This window comes from Perna viridis, chromosome 13, assembly GCF_037379345.1.
Source record: "Perna viridis isolate PV_CMFRI_1.1 ecotype Kerala chromosome 13, ASM3737934v1, whole genome shotgun sequence".
NCBI lineage: Eukaryota > Metazoa > Mollusca > Bivalvia > Mytilida > Mytilidae > Perna > Perna viridis.
In genome coordinates, this window is record NC_142457.1 from 20,948,710 (window position 1) to 20,960,738 (window position 12,029).

A 12,029-nucleotide genomic window follows, 5' to 3' on the forward strand; every position below is an offset into this window, starting at 1 on the left:
TTCAAGATAATGTTCAGATGGTGCTTATAATTTTTATCCTACAAAATCACCATGCTTACCTGGAATACAGTAACTGAACCGATCAATGCAACTATAAATATCATTCTTCAGGGATCATCATCTATCGGTTTCCAATCAGTCATCATTCCGTCTAAAATTTACACCAACTGATCAACAGTAATCAATCTTGCGGCAATCAATTAGTCATCAATTATCTATCCATCAAATAATTGTTTATCCTGGAAGCCTGGGTAATATTTCAGTTCAACAAGTTTCTCTCCAATACAACCCTAGGTCACCAGTGACCTGAGTCTATATCTGTAGCAATTCCTAGGATCGCTTATGAAATTGGCCACAAAACCAGATTTATAGTTGTCCAGATCAGTTCATGGACTGTAACATAGCTTTAAAAAGCCAGTCTGGGTATCTACACACATATCCTCTCATTTATGTCTTTTTAAATGAAATGAATATTTTCTACAAAACATGTAAAAACCCATTTTCCTTCATAGATTCTGTATTTCTACACAAAATACATAAATACCAAAGCAAAACTAAAATAAAATCTATAATGCAATTTCTTCTAAAAAATTTAAAAAATAACAACAAAAGCAGTAACAAAATATATATAGAATGCAGTACCTGAATCAGTGCATCAACTACTTGATTTGTTTGTTTGTTTTGTGTGTGTGTTTCAATTTCTAACTACAATTTAGGACAAAACAAATATCCTAATAGAAAATCAATAATTAAATCACGAAACGTTAAAAATGATCAAAAGATGGATTTCCATCAAATTAGGAGTGATGTAATTTGTAGTTGATATACCTATAACATGAAGTTACATGTAACACACACTTGAACAGGAAGTTGATATTGGACAGCAACCAAAACAGATTACTATGTACGCTCTATCTATATAGCCTCACACCAAAGTTAAAACAAAAGAATTTTGACAAATGGAATGACAGACGGATGGACAAGGTGATTCCAATGTGTGGGAGTTTAATGAAATTATTCCCTTTTGGGTTTTGGCCAAAGTAAGTAAAAACAAATAAATCAAACAGTTGCATGGATTCAGGGACCATGTTCTAAATATAGAATTTTAATCACATATAAAACAACCTGTAACTGTCATTCATGAAATTTATCAAATTATCTGCCCTTTGCAAAATTTAGGAGGTTAAACTGTGCTTTGTATTGCTTTAGCGCATTGTAGTATTAAGTAGTACTCCAGCTAAGAATCATGCAAATTCTGTAATATGTAATAGATCCCAAAAAAGGCTACACATTTTTATCTTTGTTATTATGTTGCTGTATAGGTTTACATAATGAAATGTATAATTATTCATTCCAATCAGTCTGCTCTTTGGAGATAATTCACAATGAAAATCAGATGGTTTCTGCTGTATTTTAATGTCACTTTCAAAGCTATCAATCTGCCTTTATTTTGAATTCTACAGTAATCAATGTCACTTATGAACAGGGGTTATGTGAAAAACCACATGTTAATTTCTGTTTACTATAATGTTTTAAAGGAAATATCCAAAAATGAAAAAAAATTATGTAGGCCAATTCCAACCATGAATCACATTTTGCAAGATTCTTCAAGTTGGAGTATTACTTAAGGAGGTAGGCCTAGGGTAAAGGACGCAACTCTTAAAAATCATTGGAACATATATATGCAGCACTTAACATCCATCTTAAGTAAGCATCTTATTATAATTAACTTGCATTGATTTTATTCTGCTTCAAACAAAAGCTTGAGAGACTTTGGTGAAATTAAATATGATACAAACATACCACTGATTTCAAGAGGTACATCCCTTACCCTAGGTCTACCATAAATAAAACTTATGCAAAACATATAAAAATATAATTCATATATAATTTTGTCTCAATGGAATCTAGAAAGTAGAGTTACCTCCCTTAGACCAAATCATTCCAATTTTTAACACTACCTTTTTTCTAAACAAAAAATAGACAAAAAAACCACAATCTCTCTGTAACATGTTTATAGCTAGAGAAGTACACTATTGTAAAGCTATCAGTCTATTTTTGAAATATGTGCCACCATGTGATAATTAGTGGATATCGCTAAATTTGTGTACACTAATCTGTAGTAAATTTCCTTGGCAAAAAAGTATGACAGATTGATGAAAACATGACAAAATTATTATAAAATCTGATGGACAAATGATCTATAATTGTTAGCTGTTTATAATGGTTCCCTGTTGATGTGCATACTGGCATCTACACTCTCACTGTTGTACGTATTCGGGGACGGGTTCGGGCAGGTGAAGCTGTTTTTAGCATCAGCACATCCATCTCGGGAAGCAACTTTAAACCAGGAATGTTGAACACAGATGATGCTGAAAGTAGTTTTTACAGTCAAAACAGCTGTTACTCTGTTTATTGGTGAATAGACATGATTTTACTTTGTCAAACCAACATGATTTTATTAGTTCAAACCAATATGATTTTAATAGTTCAAACCAACATGATTTTATTAGTTCAGACAGACATGATTTTATTACGTCAATCAGACATGATTTTACTAGGTCAAAGAAAAAAGAATTGTTATAGTAAAATCCAGATTTTAACAAACGGAATTGCACTTTAAAGCAGAAGATGTCTGTGGTGATGTTTTCATCATAGTTTTTGGACATCCTGATAATTACCTTACAATTGCCTTCATTTAAGATATGTGAAAACTACTAATTCATTTAAATCCAGTTACAACTATCTCCTTTGTAGTGTGAAATCTCTTTCTAAATGACCTCTTAAAAGAGTTACTGTAAACATACTTATTTTCGTGGTGTACTAATTTTCGGTATTTTCTCGGTGGACAGAAAACCGCGAGAATAATACCTGCAAAATTATTTTCAAACACTGTATAAAGCCAAACTTATTTTGAAACCCCGAAAATTGACACCCTCAAATATGTTTACTTGGCAGAATCTGCAAAAAACAAACACCAAAAAATGAATACCTTTACAGTAACCCTGGGCATTTAACATATTCATGTCGTTATTAGACCAGAGATGATTTTACGAGGTCTACAAACAAAGTGGAAATTGGCACAATCAGATGTACATATACAGTAAAAGGAAGAATAGTAATGATAAAATACGGATTTGAAATTGCGCAACTCCGCTAAATAGCGAAAAAAATCATGTCTACAGACTTGCTCCTTCCATCTACTTTGAATTCTGTTATTAACAAGTTAAATAAAAGTGTGACTTCACAATAAAACAAAAATAATGATAAATTATGAAGTTTGCACAGCATACATGTGTATAAGGTAGTTGGAATACCAAAATATCAAACACATAATTGTTGCAAATTTCAGTATACAGAACATGTGTTTTATGGAGCAGCCTAAGAAACAAATACATAGGAATTCAAGAAATTACAGAACAATGGAAAATAAAATGTTTAAAATTGCCAACAATTTACTAAACTAACCATCAGGAAGCTCATGTACCATAGGTGGAAGATCCATAAAGTATTCATGCTTCATAGCAGCTTGGGCAGATATCCTCTTCTGTGGAGACATCTACAATGTAAATATAGAATATGTCAGAGGAGATGGATCTCCTTAATAGTGATATCAGCAATATAAGAAAAGAATATGTCAGGAAAGATGCTTGTCCTCCGTTGAGGCATCTATAATATTGAACATGTCAGGAGATATGCTTCTCCTCTGTGGAGACATCAGCAATATAAGAATGGAATATGTCAGGAGAGATGCATCTCCATGGAAAACTGTGATGTATATATATATATAATGTCTGCAAAAATTTTTCTCTATGGAGAACTTTGCAATATGAAAACAATATAAAACATAATATGTGAACTAAACCGCTCCTTGGATTTTAATTATAAATCAAATCAATGTGCAAAATGAATGAATTTATTGTCAGATTACTCCAAAGGGAGATAATCTAACTTAAATGTTTTTTTACATTTCACTTTACTTGTATTTCAGGTAAGTTATCTGTATTCTATTTGTGAGCTTGCTTACAAAGTTTCAGTTATAAGATGGTTAAGTTATTTTTATATTTATACAAGGTCAAGGCCAATTAAGGGTTGTGCATGCTTTTATCCCCTGCAACATTTGGCAACTATATGCAACCAGAATTGGAGCAGGAATTCATAAGTAATGAATAAGACAAGTATATAACTCACCTGTAGGAATTGACTAGCAAGCTCTTCTGCATGAGGAATGAAAGACAATTTTGGAATTGCTAAAGACAGTGATGACAACTTGTCATACATAACAAACTTTTCTGTAAAGAAACGGAAACTTCAACATTTATACAGTATTAGTGTATTTTATGTACTGGTATTCAAATTTGGATAAGTTTGTGTAAAATAGTTTTTAAGTGCCAGCCAATACAAAATTCCAACACTACCTATGCTAAAGTGATTCATGGTAAGAAAAACACACACCAAACAAGAGATGCTATATTTCTATGTAACAACAGTCATTTTTGTATTTAGATCTGCACTTTAGAAAAAAAAACATACATTATCCTCCCACTAAAATCAACCATATCAAATAAAATCAAGAACAATAACTCTTGCAAAGTGCCAATTTCATATACAATTTACATGATTTTTATTTCAAAAGCGCAACAACCAAATGACAAACTAAGACTATGTGGTCTGTAAATGTTTCTGAATTATAAATAGACGTGAAACCAGTGGGTTTTTGTCATGTCTGAATCCCCTCCTCCCTGATTTTTATAAAGACTGTTACTAAAGTAATAGTTGATATTAGTGTGGTAAAAAGTGATGGAAGTGTTGTGAAATGTTTTGAACCCAAGCTTGGACACTGTTATATAAGTTAAAAGAATTGCAAAGGCTTCGGCTAAAAAATTAATCCTTAATTTGCTAAGAAATTTTTCGATAGAATAATAGAAAACTGAGGTTTTCAACAGAGTTATCTGTCCTTGAAATGTTCATTTTCAGTGCATTTCAATGAATTTATAAAAGAAATAGAAAATCTTGTCTTTTTTCCTTCATACTGATGGTGGCTTTTTTCATATCAAGTTTCATACACTGCCTGATTTTTACAGAATCTGACACTCAAATCTACTATCTTCTACAATGCAGGTAAAATTTATTGCCACACATTGTTTTTTTTATTATAATTGACAACATCGCCCCATGCATTCTATTGTGCAATCATCTTGTGTTTAAACGAATGCAACAGGATGTGTAAATGCACGATAAACAATACACTAACGCTAAAATGGGAAACATGAACGTTTCAAGGAGTGTAACTCTGCGCAAAATCTGATAACAACTTTTTTCTACTTTTTGAGTTACAAATTACCCAAAAGTAGGTATCCCCAGAGACAGAGAAACAGACAGACTGTAATGATCCTTGGATTTGGCAATAAAATAAGTGTTAAACCAGGTTTTATTGCATGCTTAATCTCCCTCTTCTTATATGGTTCATTATTACCAGTATACAAATGTATTTCAACACTAATGGGCTCCATCCAATAGCCACCAGTCAATATCAGTGAAACCACTAGTCAAACCAATACAGAAGAGATTAACAATAAATAAAAAAAAAACAAATTCAATAAACATGTTGTAGCAACAAGTTACACATAAAATACAAAATAGACTGTTGACAAAAAAAGACAACTTACTGAGATTATAGTGAGGTAACTTAGACACATCTTTCCATGTTGAATCTGTTGGGGTTCCCAGCACCTAAAATGTAAGCAAAGTATAGCAAGAATTATCCGCCACTACATGCGTAAATCTTGAGTTCCAAACAATGAATGGAAGAGCTATAATGGTACTGCAGCAGATTAAGTAGTACTCAAGTTAAGAATCATGCAAAATATGACTCATGGTTGGAACGCCTACATATTTTTATTCTGGATATTTTGTTTACAATTTTATAGTTATAAAATACAGCAATTAACATGTAGCTTTTCATATAACCACTGTTCATAAGAGGTATAAATCATAAGGAATGTACTATAGAGTTCAAAATTAAGGGAGATAACTTTGCAAATGTCATGGAAATAAAACAGAAACTATGTAATTTTCAATGTAAGTTATTTCTTAAGAAACAGGCAGATTGGAATGAATGATCATACATTCCATCATATAGACATATAATACAACTAAATAACAAAAATAAAAAAAAAATGTGTAGCCTTTATTGGGGTCTACCACTTATTACAGAATTTGCATGATTCTTACAATGACTGCTACTCAATACCTATTAATAGTTTTTTTTCATCTAAAGGGTGCATAAATATAGATTAATAGAAGAGAAACTGTGAAGAATATAAAAGCGGGAAAATTTGATATAGTACATTGATTGATTGATTGATTATGGGTTAACATCCTTTGACATACATATCATGTATTTTAGAACAAAAACTGACCAATAAAACAGACTCTGCTTTGACCAAGCTGAATTTGATTTTTATTATGATGTCACAGAAGCAACAGCCTACAGGTAGGCATGCCATCCAATTCAGACACATTTTTTGGACTCCAAGCCAACCAGTCATGATTCTATCCCCTTAAACATGTGTTAGGCAGATAAACAGTGACTATCAATTTTAAAGTCTTTGTTGCGACTCAGCTGGCCACACTCAAGCACACTGCCCTCAGACCACTGAGGCAGTACGGAGAATATGAAAAATTAACCAATATGTACATAGCTCATGTGGCAGGACAGTTCATACACCGTATCATTGACATTGTCATTTCAGTTATCCAAATATTTTTGTAATGGCAAGTGACTTGCAAGATGCAGAACCTGTTCATCTTTTAAATGCTCTGGAGTCATCCTCAGTGTTAGTGTGATTCATGCCCTCCGTCTCCCTGTGTTCCTCAGTGTTAGTGTGATTTATGCCCTCTATCTCCCTGTGTTCCACAGTGTTAGTGTGATTCATGCTCTGTCTCCCTGTGAACCTCAGTTTTAGTGTGATTTAAGCTCTCTTTCTCCCTGTGTTCCCCAGTGTAAGTGTGATTCATGCTCCCTGTCTCCCTGTGTTCCTCATTGTTAGTGTGATTCATGCTCTCTGTCTCCCTGTGTTCCCCAGTGTTAGTGTGATTCATGCTCTCTGTCTCCCTGTGTTCCTCAGTTTTAGTGTGATTCATGCTCTCTGTCTTCTAGAATTCCTCAGTTTTAGTGTGATTTAAGCTCTCTGCCTCCCTGTGTTCCTCTTTGTTAGAGAGATTCATGCTCTGTCTCCCTATGTTCCTCAGTTTTAGTGTGATTTAAGCTCTGTGTCTCCCTGTGTTCCTCATTGTTAGTGTAATTCATGCTCTCTGTCTCCCTGTGTTCCTCATTGTTAGTGTGATTCATGCTCTCTGTCTCCCTGTGTTCCTCGGTTTTAGTGTGATTCATGCTCTAGGTCTCCCTGTGTTCCTCTTCAAAGTATATGTGACTTATCCTATCTGCATCCCTAGCTTTGTTTTATATGTGACTATCATACATAAATTATTGAGCATCAAATAATCATCTCATATGGAATTTTTACTTACCCTAAAGATTTTATCTAATTGATCATAGGTATCCTTCATTCCTGGAAATGTTGGGGCACCTGCTATCATCTCTGTAAATATACATCCAACTCCCCTACAACAGATTGAATACAATTGTTACATCTTTTTTTACCTGAATTGACATCTGAACCAAATGATTGAACAATTAAGTTTTTTTTCAATAAAAAATCTTCAAAATCAACCAAAATTGAACGGTTTTGACAAATTGGAGGTCTGTACTACAAGATTACAACTTACCACATGTCTAAGGACACTGAGTAATTGGTGGAACCAAGTAAAACATCAGGTGGTCTGTACCACAAGGTCACGACCTCATTGGAGTAGGTATGACTAGGAATGGATTTTGCCCTGGCTAAACCTGGAAGAAAAGATTGACAATAAAAAGATTTTTTTCTTGAATGGACTAATGATATCATTCATTTACAACTCCAATCCCTTCCTTACAGCACTGGAACAGTAGAAACATTACATAATAGCTTTAAATAGACCTTTTTCATATTCCCAACTTTAACTTTGTGTTTTCTTTTTTTAATTTTGACCAAAAGAAATTAACTTTCCAACCAAAGAGACTGGTTTACTGTCCGATTGGGGCAATGGACAGCAGTAGACTTCAAATTCGAACATTTGACTTATTGGAGCTAGGGTAAGTTCTTGATACTTTGAAATAATATATTTCAAACCATTTAGCGACTTCCCAAGAGAAAATATTTTAAAATTTAAAGAAAAATATGTACTGCTCTAGACCGCCAAGGTTGGCGTGTGTAGATGGGTAACTTCCCTTTGAAAAACTTGCTTAAATGGCTTGCATTCCGTCAACATGAAAACCCACTATTGGGAAAGCACCAATACATTTCATCCAAAAAAAAAAACTCCCTCCATAATACCTTTAAAACAGCTTCCTACTAATGTAACTTACCAAAGTCTGCTAGTTTAAGGTCACCTTGTTCACTGATCAGTAGATTCTGGGGTTTCAGGTCTCTACAATGAAATGAAGATGATTTTCCATGTTATGGCAAAAATTAAAAATATCCTAAGTTCATGTCCCCTTCCAAATCAATTTTTTTCAACCTTCCGGAAAAATGATATCTTGATTTTGTCAACTTTCCTTTCATCTGTGGCAACATCCCTTCAGCACCTGCATATGGAGTGTTCATATCACAACTCTTATGTTATGCCAAAGCTTGCCAAAACTACTCAGACTTTTTGTATCGCGCTAGAAGTCTAACAAATAGGCTTCTGGAACAGAGTTATGTTGCTACAAGATTGAAGTCATCACTACAGAAGTTTTATGGTCATCATCAAGAACTTGTGGATCGTTATGGTGTATCCATCTGCACCATGAAAACTGATTTATTCAACAGGTCATAGTTGTCCTTTCTTCGTATGTCTACCCCGGACTTGACTTTTTATGAGCAACTCGGGGGGTGTTTCTGGAAAAGCAGGGGACCATTAAACAACCGGTGCACCTGGTCCATGCTCCCAGTTTTTAATGGAGTCCAAGTTGCTCATTTGCTTTTGTTACTTTGTATGTATGATTTTAGTTACTTTATGTTCTTTGTTGTGTATGTCTGTTTTCCATGTCTGAACTTTGTTCCTGGATTACATTCTTTTGATTACCGCTATAACCTTGGTTCCCTTGATTACTCTTTCCCTAATTCAAGTTAATGTCTTTCAAATTGACAGCACTTTTCACTTTAATTTGATGAAAAATAAAAAAAATAAAATATGCGTCACCCCCAACCCCCCCTTTGCCCCTAGTTTTAACAAATGGATAAAAATCTATGATTTTTTTTATGATGGTCTTTCTACATTTTTACTTAAAATATTCTAAACGAGCATGCTAAATTGTGTCTTTATAATTTTGAGCTGAAGTAGGATAAGGGGAAAATCAGAACTTGAGATTTTTTAATTAAACAGGGCAGAATATTAGTCTTATAAATGGTAAGCAAGGATTTTACATATCTGAGTACCATAATAAGTCCAGTACTATTGAATTTGGTCTTACCTGTGTAAAATCTTTTTAGAATGACAATACTTCAATCCTCTGAGCAACTGGAACAAAAATATCTGAAAAAAAAAATATATCAGATGATGAATTTCAAATCACTGTGCTAGTGTTATCTGAAAAATTCAACATTTTGTATTTTTAAGTACTTGTCTTTAGAAAAATCAGACAGAAGGTGATTCATGTATGTCAACAACCCACCAATTTCACTTTAATTTCTTTAAACAGCTACAGATCACATAACTAGTCTTAGTTTTTTATTTGGGCGTTGCGATTTTGAGATAAATTTATATAGATTGTTCATGAAATTAGCACTTTGCAAGAGTTATCGTTCTTGATTTTGTTTACTTTGTTTGATTTGGGAGATAAATGTATGATTTCCTCAAAAGTACAGATCTGAATACGGGAAGGACAACCCTTACATAAAAATATAGCATATGTAGATTGAAAAAGCATTGTTTGTTTGGTGGGTTTTTCTTCACCATGAATCACTTTAATATTGGCAGTGTCTGAATTTCATATGGAATGGTACTTAATTAAAGATAGTATACCAAGTAATGTCAGAATTTATCTTCTCTAGTTTTTCTGTGTAAAAATGGATGACTGAAACAAACAAATCCTTAAAATATATTAACCAATCATTGGTCACATGATGTAAAAAGGAAGCCATCACTGGTTTAAAGATCAGTGATCAAATGCAATTATAGTTGCAAGGTTCTGTTCCATACTAGATCAACATACTGAGTCAAATTTGGAAAGTGCTAGCTAACATGCCGAACATTCCACTTCACGAACATCATTCTCACAAGTTGTGCTAGCTAACAGGAGGAACACTCCACTTCAGAAACATCATTCTCACATGTTGTGCTAGCTAACAGTAGGAACATTCCACTTCAGAAAAATCATTCTGACAAGTTGTGCTAGCTAACAGGAGGAACATTCCACTTCAGAAACATCATTCTCACATGTTGTGCTAGCTAACAGGAGGAACATTCCACTTCAGAAACATCATTCTAACAAGTTGTGCTAGCAAATAGGAGAAACATTCCACTTCAGAAACATCAATCTGACAAGTTGTGCTAGCAAATAGGAGGAACATTCCACTTCAGAAACATCATTCTCACAAAACTATAGTCATCACTTCATTTATACAACAAAGAAGTGAATCACTGTTTGACTAGGCCATGGATTGAACCAATAACTTCAAAATAACATGATCACACCACAGATGTGAATCAAACTAGTAATCTGTGAGTGATGGCTATATCCCCCGCTTTCAATAAACAGGAACAGGAAGTTGATGTCAACTTTTTGCATCTTTTCCTACCAAATTATTTACTTCTTGAAGTAAGATATTTAAAGTTTTTGGATAAACCAAAGTTCCTTTTTATTTTGCAGAGAAAATTACTACAAAAATTTTAACTTTCAAAATGTGTCAAAAATATACAAAGTCTTCAGTAAACAGGAAGTTGTCAAATTTTTCTGAAAATGTATCCCACCATATGGCATACCTACAGGAAGAATGTGTTCAACTTTTAAGCTGCTGTGATGAGTTGCTGCTGAGAAAACAGTGGCGGAAAAACTATTATGGAAACATGAACACATAAAGACAAACAGAAACATTGACAAGGGTAAAACAGTATACCCCTAGCTACTCATGGGAGTGGGGACATAATGAGAAAATGAAATCAAGGAATATATACATCACCAAGTCTCAGATTAACAAGTTCTTGATGGAGTATGTAAAAGACTGCCGAAAGTTCTTGATGGAGTATACAAACGACTGCCACATTCTCAGACCTGTACTTACCTTAACATTAAATGCATTTAAACCACCAGGATGCTTCTCCAAATATTGGCTTAAATCTGTATGCTATACAAAAGAAGTATGTAAATTGACTTGATTTATATGTATATAATCAAATGTATAATCATTCTGCTCTTAGGAAATAATTTGTATCAAAAATTAAAAAGTTTCTATTGTTACATTGTCATTACAGATCTAGAGTCAGCTCCCTTAATTTTGAATTCTAATAGTACATTCTTTAGAATTAATATCTCCTATGAACAGAGTTTATATGAAAAGTGACATATCATTTTCCGTTTACTATAGCATTTGAAACAAAATATCAAAAATAAATAGCTGGAGTTAATTAACTACTTAAATGGAAAGATCACCTTTGCATTGAGTTAGGCTCTTATGACAAATCATACCCAAGTAACCAAAAATAATTAAGATCTAATGCAAAATGCGCTTTTACAAAATGCACAAAAATTCTATATCTTAGATATATATATGTGAATAGCCAAATCTCTTCTATCTGAGGGAATTGAGATAGTGTTGTTCTTATCGAACTTCATTGTTTTATTTACCGATAGCTTCTGATTGGCTCAGGACTTCATTAAGTCAGTTTGATACTGATACAAGTACTGCATTATGTAAACAAAAAATAAATATTTCTAGGATCCT

General features: G+C 33.4%; 1 protein-coding gene across 3 annotated transcripts in view; it reads right to left on the reverse strand.

The window, feature by feature from the left end:
- Positions 1–499: 499 nt before the first annotated feature.
- Positions 500–12,029, reverse strand: part of LOC148599901 (cyclin-dependent kinase 14-like) — a 57,697-nt gene continuing 46,167 nt past the window's right edge. For 2 of the 3 annotated variants that reach the window (XM_088557159.1, XM_088557160.1), the window contains exons 9-17: positions 11,370–11,432; positions 9,560–9,621; positions 8,471–8,532; positions 7,792–7,912; positions 7,534–7,627; positions 5,670–5,733; positions 4,192–4,292; positions 3,469–3,559; positions 500–2,372 (exon numbers count right to left, since the gene is read on the reverse strand). In XM_088557159.1, the coding sequence (XP_088413285.1) occupies positions 2,254–2,372; positions 3,469–3,559; positions 4,192–4,292; positions 5,670–5,733; positions 7,534–7,627; positions 7,792–7,912; positions 8,471–8,532; positions 9,560–9,621; positions 11,370–11,432 (777 nt within the window). In that variant the 3' untranslated portion in view covers positions 500–2,253. Of the gene's footprint in view, positions 2,373–3,468; positions 3,560–3,620; positions 3,719–4,191; positions 4,293–5,669; positions 5,734–7,533; positions 7,628–7,791; positions 7,913–8,470; positions 8,533–9,559; positions 9,622–11,369; positions 11,433–12,029 lie in introns of those variants that run through there. The other variant, XM_088557161.1, reaches the window with a different exon arrangement.